General features: G+C 38.6%; 1 protein-coding gene across 2 annotated transcripts in view; it reads left to right on the top strand.

Moving 5' to 3' along the window:
* The window catches only part of LOC110958231 (polypeptide N-acetylgalactosaminyltransferase 10-like), a 140,460-nt gene that overhangs the window by 29,977 nt on the left and 90,565 nt on the right, over positions 1-19,918 (top strand). For both annotated transcript variants that reach the window (XM_051937988.1, XM_051937987.1), the window contains exon 2: positions 18,622-18,724. In XM_051937988.1, the coding sequence (XP_051793948.1) occupies positions 18,622-18,724 (103 nt within the window). The remainder of the gene's footprint in view (positions 1-18,621; positions 18,725-19,918) is intronic.

Genomic DNA, 19,918 nt, shown 5'->3' with positions numbered 1-19,918 from the left:
TCCGACAGAATGCCGAGGAGAAGAAAGAGGAAAGTTTCCTTCTCCGACTCCCGGGCCTGCCGGAGGAAGCGTTGACCCGTCGGTGGTCGGATTCGTCATCCTCGGAGAATAAATGTTCTTATCGCTTCTCTGCTGGTAACGCCAGACTTTGCTCTGCTTAAACAAAGTCAGTCCACCAGAAACCTTTGTTTCTTTTTATGCCATTGAAATGCAGCGCCCCAAGAAATAGTTTTGTTTTTTTTTTTCCCATGAATCCCGAAGGACTTTTTTTTACAGCCTGAGAATATCTTTCTGCCTTTCAGCTGTTGTATTTGCCTCACTTTTTGTCCATGTCATGTTGCAGGCTTCATCTTAAAATGATGAAACTGGTGGCATTTTGCCCCACATCAGTCTATAGTGCAACCTGAGCACTTCTATGTCAGGGTCATTCCAGAATTCGAGGACATTTGGACTTCAACATTTTCAGACTTTTCCAGTTTTCTGCTCCATATTCATCAATAATAGCTAATAAACTATCAAAGGCTTGATTGGCTCAGCTTCCACATCAATGGTACCATTTTTATTCCATGTTTTATGTGTTGTTTGCTAGCCTTCTGTAATCACAGTAACAGGGTTGCTAATCCATGCTAATGTTAGCTTTTTCTCAGCAGTAGAAGCTAGATATTTAGCTAGCTGTTAATGCTGACCAAGAGGACAAACTGACTGATGGAAAACAGTAACAATGAAGCCAAGACCTGCATTATTTCTAACAGCCAGCAGGGGGCGACGTCAGATTGATAGAATTCTATGAGAAAATGAGCCAACTTCATGCTTCATTTGTCACCTCAGCAAACATTTTCCAAAAGAGTTTACGGTCTCAATTTGTAGTTTAAAGTCTTCTTTAATGCAATGTGGTGATGATTTAGTAAATTATGCTCCCATTTAGAAGAAAATAAACAATAAAGAAGGGTCTGTTGTAGCTGACGGTGTCCTTCAGTCCTGTCTTGCTGTAATCTAGGCATTTGCTTTCAATAGATAAAGTTCATCCCAGAATTGGAGGACATTTGGCTTTCAGATTTTTTAAAAAAATGAACCTTCTCTTCTCCACATTCATCAGTAATAGGTAATAAACTATCAAAAGCTTGATTGGCTCAGCTTATACATCAATGGTACCATTTTTGTTTGAAGTTTATTTCTTTATTGTGCATTTATTTCTTCAGTCAGCTAAAAAAGTTATGCTAACAGGGTTGCGTGCATAATAATTATTTAAAATATGTTGATTTAAAAAAAATAAAAATTTTCCCACGATGACAAGAGACATCAATGGAAAAAAAGATTTTAAAAAAAGGAGATTTTAACTGTTTTATTTTAGATTGAGTATGGTCATCAGAGGGGTGGGACAAGAGAAAAATAGCATTTATGGGGAACTCCAGACTTATTTGATAATTGAAAAAATATATTCAAACATTCTTTTCTCCAAGTTTTTTAGATTTAGTCTCGGGAGAGGAGCATTTACACAACTGCATGATTTAGTATTTTGTTCATGGATTATTTGAAATTTGATGTAAAATGTCCTCCAATTCTGGGAAGACCCACAACTAAACTGCAGTTTCACAATTTTGTTTTGTAATAAATGTAATTTGTCACTTGTGACATCTGAGGAAAAGCCAAAAGATCCATCTGGATGTTAGAGACATAAACAAGAGACTGGACTTTCACCTGAAGAGCATCAATTGCAGTTTTAAGTTTCACTTTCTCTCGATAACTTTTAGCTTTTCATTTCCTTTCTGGTTTGGTTTATACACCATATCTTCTTGGTTTCTGTTATATTCTTGTAGTTTAAAAGTTTTGTTAGCTTAGTCACCATAATGATTTTGTTGTGGTTAGAAAACGTATCTTGGTGCAGCTTTTCTGTCATTTTCAAACATCTTCTGACCCATTTTTCCATTGTCCTCACTGTATAAGGTGTATTTAATGGCAAAGCAGTGTTTCTAAATGGGATGTGTCATCCAATTTTAACCTAAAATCACTGAGCTTATATGTGGTTAGATGTTGTGGAAATGGACAACTGAAGGCATGAAGGGCTCCAGAACTCCAAAGAAAGATTTGTGTGATCGACATTAGTTGAAGAGAAGTGAAAAATGTGAACATCAGGGTGTGTTTCAGGCGTCCACTTCACACCTCAGGGCTTTAGACTAGCCTAAATGCTAAACGTGTCGGGCTGCAGCAAGAGAATGAATTTGTAGATGAGAGGAAGAGGGGGAAAAAAAATCCTCGTTCTGCTCTCTGGGGTTCTTATTTTGCTCCTTTGTTTCAGCAGAACCTTTAAGGTGATCATTCATGGCTGACAGCAGAGTTAGCTGGTAGCTCTAAAAATGAAGGACCGCTCTGGAAACATTGAGTTTCTGCTGCTGATTCCTGCCTCGGGCGACACCGCGACCTTTTAGCACGGCGGACCTGAATGCAGCTGACGCGAAGCTAAAGATGGAGCTTTGTTAGCTTTCCAACCAGATGATGATGAAACTTCTGTGTAGAAAAAAAAAACGATTCCTCTTTGACTTACAGACACTGTACATCTGATGGATATTGAAGTAAAAACTGAGAAACAGTAGGAGCCAAAGTGAATGTCGGCTAGCCATCTGTTCCTGTACAGAACCAAACAACCTTTGAGACGTTCTTTAACTGAGAGAATCAAAGAAGCTGTAGTTTGCTGGAGCGTCTCTGGCATGTTGATGCTGTATTACCGTGTAAAAACCCCACAACAGCTGCCGAGAGTCTAAACCCACAGCAGCGGCATCAATCCACCGCTGTCTGCCCGAACAGCAAACATAATCTGCCGCTGGGCAGATTAGCAGAAGACCACAGCAGCATGGAAATGAGGTTATGCAGCCAGCGTTTCAGAGAGACTCGCCCTAATCTGCAAATCCCTCCATCGAGGTCAGCGGGAGGAAAAGTGATTTCATTTCCCTCCACTACGTCCTGATGCAGCTGGTGGACAAACTTCAAGGTGTGAATGTCACAATGACCCAACAAGGACGTCCAATCCAGCTTCCTGATGTTCATGGAGAGCACTTATTTTACTTTGTAGGAGACAGAATCAGAGGAAGTGTTGAAGCTTAGACTCCGGATGCATGGAGTTGAGTAACCCAGTTCTCCCAGATATCCCATTTGACAAAGCTAGCTGGAGAACTCAGAGATAGTATCCTGGAGAACACCAGGATACTGTTGCATGTATGGATGTTAAAAATGTATTGATTGCTGTTAATATTTTATCCAATAAGACAAAGGATGAGGAACATTTATATCAGAAATTGCGGATTGTAAATTTAATGTAATACCTCCAACAGTGTCCAACAGTCTAATGTGACTGAAGACTGCAATTAACCTGATTAAGCTAGCTGGAGAACTCAGAAAGAAACCAAACTGTTGCATGTACAGATGCTAATGATTAATCGTTTAATTGCCAATAATAATTTGATAATTAAGGCAGTGGATGAGGGGGATTCCTGCCAGTAAACGTGTTGTGGATTTGCTGTAGTACTGGGTTTCACCACCAAGTGGAGACTCTAACAGCATGAAAAGACTGCTGCTTGTTTTCCCATGCTGAATACTAAAGGTGTTTATTTATCCAAAGTTTTTGACTTTTCCTGTCGAGAGCGTTGTGGTGGTTTAGCTAGCAGAGGGCACCATGACGGAGACTTCTGTTGCGGTTAATGTCTTGAGAAAAAGCAGCTTTGATCCTGATGCAGATGAGGTAACGCTGCAGCAAACATTGTTTGTAGCTAAAAATGGCTCTTTCATAACAGGCAGAAACAGACGGTGTACTTGATTCGTTCTTTGATTATTGATTGACAGCATGGTCGGCTATCGCTTTATACTACTTCCTGTTTTCAGCACGTCTTTTATTTTTTGATTCATATCGGTTTTATTGGACAGAACCTCGGTCAGACCCTTCATTTTCATCTTCAGTCACACAGATGTCATGAAGTGAAGCACAGTTTGTGGCAGGATGTGGCTAAGAAGTCAACTTGGAAACTCCAGTTGTTTTGGACATTGTTTCATGTCATTGTGGTCAGATTTTGACTAATGCTGGACAAGTTTCAAGTCACTTAAAGCTGCTGTCCGGAGTTTGAATCGCAGCGTCTCCCAAAACGCTGTTGGTCCCTCCCTCTGATTTCGCCCCTTTATTTGTGCACGCGCGCAGTACATGAGAGGAGTGCCCGGAGTGCTGCAGCATCTCGCCTGTTTTGCTGTTTTCCCCTCTTCTGCATTTAGTACATTTAGTAAATAATAAAGGAATTACGTTAGAATGCTGTATTGAGTCTAACTTGTCCTAATACCAAAATAACATGAATCTGCTAGGACGAACGAGTAAAGTTTCAATATGTGATTACACTCGTGTATCCCTCTCGATGACGTTGTTTATCAAACTTAGTGCATTTACGCGTGTATATGTGTTAGATTGTTTATTTATTTCTATCTAGAGTTCAGAATTGCATGACTCCTCTGACGAAGAGTATGTCCCAGACGCCCCAACATCTTCCTCCAGAGGTCGGGCATCTAAACGAAGCCGTCAGGCGGGCTATGGAGGCCGTGGTCGGGGAGCGACGCGAGCACCCCGAGCCAAAAAACGTCCTGCAGTCTCTTGGCCTGACAAGCCGTGGGATTGGTAACTTTTCTGGAAGTTGCTGAGCCCTGATGCTCTCTCCTCCACAAGCAAAACAAATGTGCGCGCGGTTGCGTAGTGCGTAGCTCGCCCACCTCTGCATGGGCTTGCTTGCTGTGCGCGTAACCGTTGATTGACAGCATGACAAAGCTGAAGCTCGAACTTGATTGGTCGGCAGCGACCGGCGCTTTTTGGAATAACATGGGGGTCTATGAGAGGAAGGCGGAGCTCAGGAATAAATTTTCATATCGCGTTATACTAACTTTATATTATAGTATCGAACTAGACTAACACATTTAAGCTTTGTTAAAAAATGATACATAAATTGAAAACAAACGGAAACTCCGGACAGCAGCTTTAAGACAACTTTTACTCACGTTAGAAGATTTCATGGCAGACATACAGTAGTACCATCCTTAATTGTGAACTTTGAACTTTCTTCCGTTTTCTAGGGCCACTAATTAATAGATTTGTCCTGTACTGGATCCAATCAATCCCTATCATCTGCTGGAAACTATTCTGTGTTCTCACCACATTTAGTGGCAGTTGGAGTTTTATTCCAGGAGATACTGAAGCATTAAACTGGCTTCAAAAGTCGTTTTTGTGAGGGTGAAAACATAAATTGCAAGATGATGTGAAATTGTCAAACCTCAACTGAATTACTTCACAGAATTTATATTTTTTTTATCCCAAACAGCAGCAGGTTTTGAATGGAAGCCAAAGCTCAGGTTGTGTGTTTTTCATGTATTTTTTGCAGCACCTGAGCTTTAAAAGGAGCTTCTTCTGGAGCTGCGAGGTCTTTTATTGACGTGACTTTGTAATCCTGAAACTGAAATTTCTGTTCCTCATTTTTTGTATATTATATTATATTATATTATATTATATTATATTATATTATATTATATTATATTATATTATATTATTGTATGTTAGTTTTGCTGCTCTTCTGCTCTGAGTAGAATTGTCATTTTCACGTTCTTTCACGTCTGTGACACCGCTTTGAAGTAGAACTGAGATCGTGTTGCTGTGAATTATGGTGGGAACTTTGAATGAAGACATATTTTAGTTTGTTTATGGAGGTATTTTGTTCTAAAATAAAACATAAACCAATGCGGCACCAAGTAGAACTGTGATAAGTTTGCTTACTTTGGTGTTTTGTTGAATCAAAATGACATTAAGGAGCAGCTTGGATGCAGAAATGCAGATATATTTGTCTCGACTCTTGTTGAGCATAAACTCTGATTGGTTTTGACAACTTTTAATATGTTTGAAGTGTGCAGCTGGTTGCGGTTCAGGACTCTGCATCTGCAGATATTTGATATTTAATGACTCTGGATGTCTCTGCAAACCACCATCTCTGCATTAGTCTTAAAAAAATGTGATCATTTTATCTTTTCATGTGATTCCTGAGCGGGAATCATGTGGTTTACGAGTTTATTCATATCTTTGGAAAGCAGAAGTTGCAGTGAATCTAAAAATATGAGAATCATGTCGATGCGTTTGGATCTGACTCTCAGAAAAATGACTTTCTCGTTCCTTCCAGTTTCCTCTTAGTCTTCATTAAAGAGACGACAAACAAACTTGAGAGAATTGATGATGATTTGAGCTCAGACGGGTTTGTTTCCTGCAGTAAACGATCGAGGTGTGAGCATCATAATAGACTCCAATATGTCATAATCCAGTCAATAATGGATCTGTTTGGGATGTAAATAATGGAAAGCAGCTGCACGCGCCACTTTATCTCCAGCTTTGTGTGTTTTTGACAACTTGTAGTCTTTTCTTTGCCACTTTGGGCCTTTTCAGGGCGACTTATCTGCTGGATAAACCTGGAAATAATGTTTTCTATGAGTTTATTAGCAGCATGCTTTGATTTTTAAAGGACTATGGGTAGTATTTAGGAGGATTCACGTCCTTTTTAGGTGGATTTAGTTCTCTTCTGCAAGCACACATTAGCTAGCCAACACTCTCTGTCTGTCTTTAATGTGCTAACACTGACTGACATGTGGCCTTTTGTCATCGGATAATAGAGCACTTAAAGGCTGCATTAAATTTAATGAGGGATCAGACTGCCAGGTGACGAGACTCTCGGCTTCCTTTACGGCTTTCCTCCTTTTTAGATGAGCTCTTCTGTGGAGACGGTGCTTCTTTAGGACGTCTGTCAGTTGATGTTGGAGTTTAGTTTGACTCTTGCTCCATCGAGTATTTTAGCAGAATTTTGACAATTTTGGCACAGCCTTGGAACCCATTTTTTAAAGGTTCAATATATCCAGAAATAAAACTCCAGCAGGCATTAAATGTGGTGAGAACACTGACAGAATACTTTTCAGCAGATAAAAATGATTGAGTGGATCCAGTAGAGGACACTTTTATTAATTTTTGGCCCTAGAAGGTGGAAGAAAGCACAAAGTTCTAAACTGAGGATGGTTTTGTGTCCCCAGAATTTGATATTTTGAATTGAAACCTTCTAAAATTATTAAAAATGTCCCAAGTGACTTGAACTCATCCAACATTGCTCAGAATCTACCATGATGATATAAATCAATGTCCAAAAATACTTTAAATGACAATAATGAATAATGAAAGTCATTGCATTTGTCTTTGAAAATGGAAAAATATGCTATTTTTTTTTTAATGAGGATGGTATCATGTCCCCTGCAAGTTCCTGTAAGTGTATATATAAATAAATGGATCCATGTTTCCTACCAAAAATACAGCCTTTGGTTGACATTTCACCAACTTTTGAGGCAGTAGAATCTGATTTGTGGAAAGGTTGACAAGACAAGGTTCCAGTTTGTTGCTTCTTTGATTGAAAAATGAGTTTAAAAATGTCCAACATGACTTAAAACTCGTCCACACTTCCTCAAAATTAGTCAGAAATTAAACTAAAATGGTCCAAAATGACAAATTCAATCATTATTGGCCCTTGAAAGTGGAAAAATATGCAAATTTCTCCAATGATGTTGGTATTGTGGCCCCAGAAAGTTCCCCTAAGTGTATATACCGGGCTTTGCAAAAGTTCTGTTACACTCAGTTTCATGATACAAATTTGTTCTCCGGTAAAGTTGTATCAAGATGGAAGTCAAAAGAGTTGAGATATCTGCTCTCCTTCGTGCTGGCCATAACAAGTCTGACAGAGCCAAGCAGCTGAACGTCAGCCGGATGACCGTCCACAGAGTCGCGGAGAGGTTCAAGAATGGTGGAGATCGAAGAGCAAATTTGTATTAATGACACCTGTCTATAAGGTAGAACTTTCAGTTTGTTTAATGGAATTTTTCACGCCAACATGTAAACGTCTCTAAATATGAAACCAAGTGTAACAGAACTTTTGCAAAGCCCGGTATATGGATGGATCCATGTTTCCTACTCAAAATCCAGTCTTTGGTCGACATTTCACCAACTTCCGAGACTCTAACATCAGTACCTTCTGATATGTGGAAAGTTTAACAAGTTAAGGTTCCAGTCTGTTGACATGGTGACTCAAAACCTGCCCAGAGCTACTCAGAATTTGTCAGAAATTAAATGGAAATGGTCCAAAACTACTTGAAACTCATCCAAAATTAATTGAAAACTTGTCCAGAATAAAATAAAAATGTCCCAGATTGCTCATAATGGTCAAAAATTACAGCAATGAATAATTATGGCCCCTTGAAATTGAAAAAAAAAACAACAAAACAAAACAATTGTGCTGTGTCCCCATAAAGTTCCTGTAAGTCTATATAAATGGATGGATCCATATTTCTACTAAAATCCAGTCTTTGGTCGACATTTTACCAACTTTTGAGGCTCTAACATCAGTAGAATCTGATGTGTGGAAAGACAGTGTTCTAGTTTGTTGATATTTTGACAAAATGCTGATTGTTAGAAGCATAAAACCTGGTGTCCATCGGGGTCTATATGTTCTTATTTCATGTGCTGCTTCCATGGATGCTGGTGTCGCTTCTTCAGCGTCCGATTTGAGCCGTGACTTGAATGTTAATGGAGCGAGAAAGTGCTGGGAGTGGGACGAGTGTGGAGCCTCTTTGTGATGACGGTGATTAGTGGAGAGGAGGAAGGCGACGCTCTGCCGTCCTGCAGCTCAGAAACAGACGAGTGTTTGCTGCCGACTCGTTTTCATCTGGGCTGCTTGTTTGGCAGTGAGTTTGCATTCTTATGAGCTGGCGGAGATGAAGCTGAAGTCATCTCGCAAATAGTTTCTGCATTACGTCGGCTGCACTCGCATTAAATAAATCTAAAGGCACCCGCTGGAGTTTTATTGTAAACAAATTGGTTTTATTACGTCCGACATGCAGCATCTCAGCAGAACAAACTGTGAGTCGCTGTAATAAATAAGCCGACATCCTTCTGAATGAGACACGACCACCTGCTGGTTTTTATTGATTTCTCATGGTCTGAAAAGTCTGTTGCATAACCAACGAAGCTTTGCATCATTTATCAGAAGGATTTCAACCCTCTGAAGGTCTTTGAACACATCGTGTGTGAAAATGAGTCAAATCTAAGCTCAAAATCTGGACATTTATTTAAAATCGCTTTATTTTACATGCTTTATTTAAAAAAAACTCACCAAAAATAAACAATGTCGGCTGAACTGCAGGCAGTGTTTAAACAGAGCAGACTGGAGATAATCATGGAAATAAAGTGAGATATTGAGTGCAAAATAAGACATTACTGATCTAGGGATGCAAAATATCGAGTAATTCCTTAATCGATAGTAGTTTCATCTTATCGATCGATGATCAATTAATTGATAAGCGGCAATTTTTCTGAGAAGCTGAATTTCCCTCTGAAGCAATAGGTTCCTTTCTACAAAAATGCTATCTTTCTTATGAAAGAGAAAATGCAAATCATATTCCTTAATAAAAGATTTATTCTTAACAGCAGGGAACAACACATTCAATGGAGCAGTCCGTTGTGAGGGCCACATTCGTGGTTGCAAGTTGTGTTTTTAACTCTGCCTTCTTCCTCGCGTAGCTTGCTTCCATGGTGGTGGTTATTGTTGTTCTAGAGGGAACATTGTATCCTGGCTCGATGTACTTTATTACCTCTCTAAACCTCTGTCCTTCAACGACATTTATTGGCAGCATGTCTGTCGTAACCGTGTCACATATCCGCTGGGTAATGCCCTCTGCCTTCATGGAGTCACATACTCATCGTCCCAATGCTGCGGTGATTGTAGGCTAAGAGCTACTCCCTCCTTGCAGCACGGCTGAATGTGATGTATTGAGGTGATAATTTAGCGAAGTTGTGGAGGGGCTGTACTTTAAAATACTTCCACAGATTGTGCATTTGGCGTCTTTGTCATCATTAACCAACTTAAAGTGGTTCCATACCGACCTCCGTCTTGTCCTCTTCATCCTGCCAGCTTACCGCCTCTCGTTTGTCTTGTTGTTGTTCTCTTGTGTTCCCGCGTGTGCGTCAAGGGCATCTGGCGTCAAGTGCGCCCTCATGTGGACTGGCGGGGAATTACAAGTGCAAAATGCAATTAATTGCAATTATCATCTTTTAATCGAGTAATTTCTTATCGACAATTAATCGATAATCGATTAATTGTTTGCATCCATATACTGATCAATAAAATTCAAGCTGAATTATTTAAAAACAGTGAACAGAGGAGCAAGTTATTGGAAGATCCATCCATCATGGTGAAACCACTACAGCTGTAATTATTCATATTGAAAGTTACTCAAAAATGTGTCCGAAATGTCCTAAACTTGTGCAAAATCAGTAAAAATGATCAAAAATGACTCAATAACGGTCTAAAATGACATAAACGTATCTGCAGTTATTTTAAAAAAGCATTCAAAATGCTTCAAAATTTGCCCAAAATGACATAAACTTGTGCTAAAGTAAGTTTAAAACCATTTATAAAATGGCATAAAGCTGTGCAGAGTTGTTGAAAAATTATTCTAAATGCACTAAAACTTGTTAAAAAATGAATCAGAGGACAGTAAAGACCTACTGGATGAATAAATAAAAGCAGCATGGCTCAGAAACGGTGAACAGAGGAGTTAGTCGTTGGAATCCATTCAGCATGGTGAAACATCTTCTACAGATGATGAGCTGAGAACCAAAATCAGACTAAAAATTCTCAAAACATAACTTGAAATTAGTTTAAATGACCATTTTTGAGTCATTACAAACAATCTAAGGCAATGTTTTTATTTTTCTTTCTAACATTTAAATGATCAAGTATCCAGTGACTGTTGAAGTTCAAAATCAGTCGTGAAAATTTAACTACAAGAGCCAAATTAGTCCTAAATGTAATAAAGAAATCAGCTCATAAGGTTATAGTTGTGTTGACGAGGTTTGTGTCACCGTAACTAACTGCATCGCCTTATTTCCACCACATTTAGCAGATACTTCTTTGTTCTGAGTGTTTCTGCAGCGACTGATGAAACTACGAAACTGATTCCTAAAGTTTCTGAGGTGTTTAAAACTCTGGAAAGTCAAACTGTGGTAAACCTCTGACTTCTCTGTCCTTTTCAGGGTTCTTCTGTTTCCGTAGAGGTGCAGGATTTTAAACTGCAGTGAAAAATGAACCACAGAACAGTTGAAACAGTTCAAAACTCTGGAATCACACATTGAACTGCAGAAATACGACGTCCTCACTACGAGGCGGTTTACCAGGAATGTGTGTGACTGCATCCGCCTTCTTTCACAGATCTCTGGGGTCATTCTGGATTTATCAGCTGCTATAAATCTATAAATCTGCTCTATTATGTAATATTTAACTGATGACTGTGGGTGTGTCATGCTTCTTCACGGGAACTTTATGGACTTTGGTGTCTGATTTCTGTCAAACCTTTTGGTTGTCGTCTGTCAGGAGCATTCTGCAGTTTTTTAGGAATAAGATGCACCTTTTATTAACTGAGTTTTTCCCTCAGGATGAACTTTTCATCTTTAACTTAGACTTAGTCGCCTGCAAAACTGACATTTCCACCAAACAGCAGCTAAAATAAGAACTAAACTGTTGCGCTTTAAGCCTCACTGAATGTATGCAGGTGAATTTAGGGGGTTCTAAGGAAATGTGCATTGTGAATTTCCAGTAAAAGGGTTGTTCTGTTTTCCTGCATTGGTCTGAAGTCGACCAACGCAGAGTCTTGCTGGTTTGGTCCCTTCTGCTCTGAACTGTTGGAGACCAGAGTGCATTCTCAGAGCTCTCAGCACTTTTGCAACTTTGCCACTAAAATGTGGTTTGGAGTTTTCTGAGCAGGCGTTTCTACACATCTTCCAACAAGCTGAATCATGCCGGTCTCCTCGCCATCGGAGCTGGGTTGGAGATTATCTGTTTGAGTGAAGCTCTCAGCGCTTTTCTAACTTCTGCCTCAATCTCTAGAACCACAACAAAGGCTCTGTGTGCAGCTGAATCAGCTGGAGGAGCTTCAGGACGACTGAAGGGGAGTGAAGCTCACCGGTTAATTCAACCTCAAACAGTTTCCACACCACGGTGTTGTGAAAATGTTCGTCTGGTTGCACAATTAAAGTCTGTGAATGTTTTCTTAGGCGCTGGTGTTGAAACATTAATTTGTTTGCACAGAAATAACGTCTGTGAATGAATCGGTGAGCTCCACTCCTGTCTGTCGTCTGCTGGTTTGGAGTGTAGTTTGTCAGACAGAATTTAGGAAACATGTTGTTCCACTGAGTTGCTGTTTGGGACAAAATGACAATACAAGGTTCCAATTTTTGATATTTTCACTTGAAACCTGTTCAAAATGAGTAAAACACCATCTGAAATTGCTCAAAATATGACCATAAGAAGCTAAAAATTCTAAAATGACGGTAATTAGTAATTAGAAGCCCTTGAAAATGGAAAACAGCATGCTTTTTCTTTTTCAAACCTGCAAAGTGTTTGGCCTGCCTATATATGGATAGATCCATATTTCGACTAAAATCCAGTCTTTGGTTGAAATTTCACCAACTTTTGAGACTAACATCAGTAGTCTCTGATATGTGGAAAGTTTGAAAAGACAAAGTTCCAGTTTGTAGGTGTTTTGACCTTAATCATATCTAAAATTACTTAAAAATGAACTGTGATGAGATAGAAATTGTCAGAAACACAACTGTTAGCCCTTGAAAGCAAAACAAAGAGGAAAAAAAAAGTACGAACAAGGCTAGTATTGTCTCCATAAAGTTCCAGTAAGGGTATATATATGGATGGATTCATATTAATTGCACATATATTTATGTTGTAGGTTTCTATATATTACTGTGTCTCTTTATACTTATATTGTCTTTTATGAATGTGTTTTTACATTGTCTTATCGCTGAAACCGGGACCAGGGTCCAATTTTGTATTGTTTTATGTGCAAATGTGGAATGATATGACAATAAAGAACCTTTGACCTTTGATATTTCCACTAAAATACAGATAAAAATTCTTCCAAGGGACTTGAAACTTGTCTAAAATTACTAAAAATGACGAATTATGAAAGTCATTATATTTGCACTTGAAAATGGAAAAATGTGCAACGTTTTTTTAATGATGGTGGTATTGTGTCCCCAGAAAGTTCCTCTAAGTGTATATTTATGGATGGATCCATAGTTCTACTAAAATCCAGTCTTTGGTCGACATTTCACCAACTTTTGAGACTAACATTAGTAGAATTTGATGTGAGGAAAGTTTGACAAGACGAGATTCCAGTTTGTGGCTACTTTGACCACATATTGATGTGGATTCATCGGTAGAACCATAAAAACTGGTGTTCACTGGCATCTATATGTTGGTTTTATATGTGCAGTTACAAGCTGCTTCCATGTTGTCTTCATTTTAAACTTTAACTACATATACGTAAGACTGATTTTGCCTCACTAAATGTGTTTATTTACATTAAATTTGTTTGCAGCGTGAGTTTCTTGTGTCTTTACCTCTTCATAGTTTCTCCTCATCAGGAGTTGAGTCGCTGCTGAAGTCAAACTTTCTTGCTGCTCTCTAGAAGTTGTAAACTGTCGAGCCGTCTGCTGGTGCTTTTATGTGCAGCACTTCTATTCGATGCAGGGCGTTTAGCACAAAGTTATTAGTGTTTCAGGTAGACTACTTTATTCCTCGGTGTGCTGCGGTAGTGAAACTCTATCATGGATCCAGAAGCACTTGACCGATTGCTGCTATTCACAGCAGGACTTGTCGTGACTAATCCCCCACACAGCAGAAAACCCCCATAAGGCTTCAGACTCCTCTTACTTGTCTTATCCCGCTTTCATTACACTCGTGTGATCGCTTCCTCCATCTGTTCCTCAAGATTATTCTTCTTCATACTCGTCCTTTTGCTGTCTGTCTCGATTACCTTCCTGCGTCTCAGCGTCCGCCCACGTTCTGCCTTCACAAAACTAAACGTGTGCACGCATTAGCCGGAAAAGTTTCCCTCTCTCCTTGTCTTGTTTTTCAAGGTCTTGTTGAGCAGCGTGAAATGCCCCAGAGGAATATCGCCGAGACGTGCACTGAAATTTTAATCGGGAGGAAATGGGGCGGCACAATCCGGCGTCTTTTTACTATAAATTTGCACAGATGGACTGTTGATGCTTGTCAGGTCCTCGTGTGATGCACTGGAGGTGAAGAAGAATGGATTTTTACATTGGGCACCACTTCTGTCCAGGCAGATTCCACTAATTCATCACCCAAACAGGCTGAAGGTTTTCTGTGTCCAGTTGACCTAGATATGTGGATGTTGCATGCAGGGATGATGCAGGCATGCACAGGGGGAAAAAATCATGTGAAAAGTCAAGATTTAGAACTCTGATGATGTAAATATGTCTTTTAAAGTAAAGGTGCAACAGCTGGACATCAACACTACTGTTGTAAAGTTTGGGGTCACTTGGAAATGTTATTTTTTTTCAGTGAAGATAGCATTAAATGAATGATGAATCCAGTGTAGACATAGTTAAAGGGGAACTTCGGTTTTTTTCAACCTGGGGTCTGTTTTCATGTCATTTCATACAAGTGAGTGATGGAGAAATGAATTTTCGACATAGCTCCAGTATTTAGCCAGGCAGGCAGCTTAGCAGCTCAGCTAACAGCTCAGCTAGCGAAAAGTATAGGGCAACTTGCCCCCCCGCGTCAAAGTCCGCCCTAACGTGCTTTTTTCCCCACACTGACCGGCTCAGATAGTCTCAATGAGTGTCCCACAACATACTAGAGATGAGAAGTGAGCGAAAACCTCCACATTACCTGGCGATCGCTCTTTGTTGTGGTCTGTATCCAAATCTCAGGACGCTAGAAACCAAATCTCATTCCGAAATCACACGTTTTGGTTTCAGGCTGTGTTCTGACTGGTTCTGAATATTTTTTGGACTGATTTAAGGTTTGATTTTGGTCCTGGTTTTAGACCTTTTTAGGACTGGTTTCAGGCTGTTTTGGGCAGGTAGCAAACCTACCGTCAAGCATGGAGGTGGCAGTATCATGCTCTGTGGAACTGGAGCTTTACTTAAAGTAAATGGAAGAATGAAGAAGGAGGATTAAAACCTAAAACCATCAGCAGAAGGTTGATTTCTTGTGTCTATTTCCTGTACTTATGAGTTACGAGACTCAAAAATGCCTAAAAAAGTAATGTAAATTAAAAGCACAAAATTTGTGCTTGAATTGCCTCTAACTTTGAAAATATTCATCATATGAAGATAAAATAAATAAATCAACAAAAATGAGCAGTAAATAAAATAAACAATAGGAAAAATATAAAATGCAACATGTCCGATGTAAAAAGTGTACAAATGTTAGTGTTTTATGTGTTGTAGACAAGAGTAAACAGAAAAAAGTGTGCAATTTGAAATGAAAGAACCAGATTTGATGGATTTTTCACTCTTAATTATCAGATTAAAGGAAGTAATTAAAACGTCTTCACTGCCTGGGTCTAAAATACAGAAAAAAAAACCCAAACAAAAACCCAGTAAAGACTCTCTGATTTAAATCAAGAGTCCTCAAAGCAAACGCGTGCTTCCATACTCTACATGAGTTTGTTATTTAGGGTCATATCCCTCCAAGCCAGCGGTCTGCTTAATAATTCATGCTGTTCCATGCAGTCGGTGGTGCCATTTGTTTTTAAAATGTTTCGCTAATTGCCTCCTCCCATCGAGCTAATTATTTCTCCATTGTGCTGTGATCCTGTAATTCTCGATGCAGAGTCACTGGAAGTCGCTGGCTGTGCAGAATGACTAAGGAGGAGAAGCCGTGTGGTCGGAAGCCTCTGCAGAGTTGTGTCGCTGCATTGATATTCTCCTCACAGGGTTGTCAAGCATGAAATAGAAGAGTACACTTTTCTCTGGATAAACTCTCGGCAGAGCTCCGTTAGATAGTGAGAGCTGATGCTCTGGAGAAATCTCTTAGCCGACACGGAAGGAAAATAAATAAAAAAAAGCCCTCATTGTGTGTGCTGCACTGTTGTGTAACATCCAAACACACTCTGAAGGTGCACCCTGCTGCCTCGGTGTCTTTTCCATCTGTTTCTCGGTTTTCGTACGAAACGAACCTGAACTGCTTTTAAATTCAGCTGCAGCCTTTTCTCCAATTAATCGAGCAAATATTACGCAAATTCTGGCTTTTTAATCAATCAGAAGTTTCATAATCGCAACCAAATCTCTTCCTGACGGGATTAATACGTGTTTTCAGTGATAACTCGTCATAATTACCAGATAATCTTGTTTCTTTAACACCATATAATCCCATAAAAAGCAGCAGGGGGTTTAGTTGATCTGTATCCTCCTGCAAAAGTCATCAGCAACTATTTTCATCATGAATGAATCAGTCTGAGTGAGTTTTCTAGAAAAACAGTCAAAATCCTTGGATTGCAGCTTCTTAAATGTGAATATTTTCTGGTTTATTTGCATCTTTCTGACTGTAAACTGAATATACTTGTATTTTTGACATTTGACGTCATCTTTGGGACACACTGGTCGACGTTTTTCACCAAATTTCTCAAATTTTATCCAACAGACAAGTAAAATGATTAATCATGAATGGAAATAATCAGTAGTTGCAGCTCAACTGTGTTTCTGAGACACATTGGAGATGAATAATTTGAAGAAACTGAATTTCTTTGTGTTGTGGAAAAAACCAAACGCCTTTGATGTCAAACGGGAAACACTGGTCGATGGGTTTTACTATTTTTTATGCATTTAAGATGAATAATTTGATGCCAAACACGACTTTTCTCAATTCAAAACTTGCATCAAAACTTAGATGATCCATTGAACGGAGTTGATTTGTGCTAATTGTTTGCACTGTATTGCTCAATTAATTAGGTTTTCATCGATAAGCAGCTCTTAATTCTCAGATACCTGAACGTCCTTAAAGAGTTTCTAGCTAACTCTGACATGCAAAGGATCCTGCTGATGGGATTAATAGATGTTTTTAGTGACTAGGATGTTAAAATTTTGAGTTGGATCTGCGTAGATACTGTTCCTTATGGGGTATTTTAGAGTAGGAACCAATATTCAGTTGTTTGATTGATTAGTTGTCAGTTCTTAATAATCAGTTGGAGTCATTTTTCAAGAAAATAGTGATATTTTCTGATTGTGGCTTCTTAAACGTGAATATTTTCTGGTTTATTTACATCTTTCTGACAGTAAACTGAACATATTTGGGTCGTTGCTGAAACCAGACATTTGGCATCATCTTTGTGAAACACTGGTCGATGGTTTTCACCATTTTCTGACATTTAATGGACCAAACAAGTAAAGCGATTAATCAAGCATGGAAATAATCAGTAATTGCAGCTGTATTGTATCTATCAGATACATTCCAGATGATTAATTTGAACCAAACATGACTTTTCTCAGTTGAAGACCTGACAAAACTCAGATATGGATCATTTCTGTTGTGATGTTTCAAGAAAAAAGTGCATTTTCTGGTGGTATCTTTACATCAGAAGGAAAGAAGTCTTATTTTTCATCACAGCTTCTTAAATGTGAATATTTTCTGGTTTCTTTCCTCCTTTCTGAGTAACTATCTCATACAAGACGTCATCTTGGCAAACACTAATCAACAGTTTTTCTATTTTCAGACATTTTATTCCCCAGATAACAAACCGTTGAATCGAGAGAGAAAAAAACAAACCAATTAATCAGCAATGGAAATAATCAAGAGCTGTTGTTGAAGTCAGAGTTCTGCTATTTTTTGTGTTTTTGCAACATTTCTCATTAATGTGTTTTTTTATTAATAACCAACCCATGAGTCTTGGACGTCTTTAAAAGCATCAGCAGCTCCAGTTTCTACCAGATCCTGACATCCAAACGACTCCTGCTGATGGAATTAATAGATTTTCTCTTAATGATTTGCAAGTTTGCCTCTGAAAATCAATCATAATTATCAAACATCTAACAGGGACGGTGCTAAAACTCTTCCTAGTGTTGCCTTTTTGAGTTTAACAGGTTGTTAAATTGAAATAGTTTCTGGTTTCGTCCCATTTTTCTGACAAATCTTTTGTTTTCCCGGCCTTGTTGATGACTTTAGGCCTCATTATTGACCAGTTTTTAAACCTCCAATGCCTAAATGTCTTTTAAAGCGTCGGTGTGTTGCAGGAATTTGCCATCAGAAAACACGTGGAACCTCAAAATATGAAAATACACATGAGGAATCAGTCTGAACTAGAGGATTGTGACGTACATCTACTTTGATTTCAGGTTCTTTAAAGTAGAACCACAGCAGCTGTGGGCGGTTGTGGCTCAGGTGGAAGAGCGGGTCGTCCAATGATCGAAGGGTCGGCGGTTCGATTCCCGCTCTCGCCTAGTCATGTGCTGCATGCCGAAGTTTCCTTGGGCAAGATTCTGAACCCTGAATTGCCTACCAGTGACTGTTCCACTGGTGTATGAATGTATACTGACTGATGTTGCAGGTTGATTAGCAAGCTGCACATTAGTGTGTGAATGTGTGTGTGTCTGGGTGAATGGGAGCAATTGTTGTAAAGTGCTTTGAGTACTCTGATGAGTAGAAAAGCGCTTTATAACAGCAAGGCCATTTACCATTACCATTCATGTTTCTGTGTGTTCTCCAGGGGTTCAACCGGATCGGAAAAGACGCTCCAGTTGGACGAGACGGCATCCGGAGGAAAGACTGGCACGATTATGAGGCGATCAAAAGAGATGCTTCTCGATCCGGTAGGTCCAGACCTCCTCTAAATGTTCTTACATACTTTAAAATATACCCCAAAAAAAGCCAGATCTGTCGATGTAGTGTGTTTTTCTCTCCGGATGTGCAGCAGTGGAGCCTTAAAATGCAGTTCTGCTGTTGTAAATCTGGTTTCTACCTTCTAGAATCATCACCGACTGACTTTCATTTTGCATTCGGCTTTTATTCGCAGTTAGAAACCAGTTTATGACTGAAATGAGCCGAAAAAGGCCAAAGTTATTTCCACTCATGTTTCCTTCAGGAGGAAAACAGGCTGATTTGTGTTAAATGGAACGTGTGTGAGGTGATGATTGCAGTTGTCTCTGTTCTCCTTTAATGATTCTTTAAAAACGTGTTTCCATCAGGAGGACCAGCTTTGATTTTACTCGACGGTAATGTTGTGTTTTTGATCTCTTCTTGTTTTTTCTGTTTGGGTTTTAGTCCAATTAAAGTGCAGAAAATGAAGGTCTGCTTGTTAACTTGCTGCATTTTGAGCCCAGATAGTTTAAAACGAGGATCAGAAGGTGTAATAAGTTCCATTCTAACCATAAAATGTTCACAGAAATCCGTCAGAACTCCTCCTGCTCCTCATTGTCTTTTTTCAGTAATAAAATTGTCTTCAACACGTCTCTGCATAATCTGCTCTGTCCTGTTTAGTGTGCTACAGGGTGTAACTGAAGCCTCTGAGTCAACCACTTATTATGGGATGTCTGTACAATACAATAAAATACAATAAAGTGAAATAAAATAAAATACTGACAATAAGATAGAACTAATAATTTAAATAAAATCCCTAAGTACAAATGAAATATGACATGATACACTGATATAATGAAAATAAAATTTTTATTCAATAAAATAATAATAAAAATATAAAATCATTTTTAAAAATAAAATAAATATAGATTAAACAAAATAATTAATAGTAAATAAATAAATAAATTATGAAGTCAGAGTTACAAAACAAAATAAATAAGAAAAAATATAAAAATAATATTTAAATTAGCTAAGAATTAAAATGACATAAAATACACATGAATAACAAAAACAATTAAAATAAACATAAAATAGTTTATTGAAGTGAAAATTTAAATTAAATTTTAAAAATATATACACGGTACAATGATTTAAACAAATACCTGCAGTGAAATTACATTTGAAATTTAAAATGAAATAATTCTGGA

Source organism: Acanthochromis polyacanthus, chromosome 17 (genome assembly GCF_021347895.1).
Source record: "Acanthochromis polyacanthus isolate Apoly-LR-REF ecotype Palm Island chromosome 17, KAUST_Apoly_ChrSc, whole genome shotgun sequence".
NCBI classification, from domain to species: domain Eukaryota; kingdom Metazoa; phylum Chordata; class Actinopteri; family Pomacentridae; genus Acanthochromis; species Acanthochromis polyacanthus.
The sequence above is the reverse complement of the archived record's forward strand: the minus strand, read 5'-3'. Positions and strand labels throughout refer to the sequence as shown.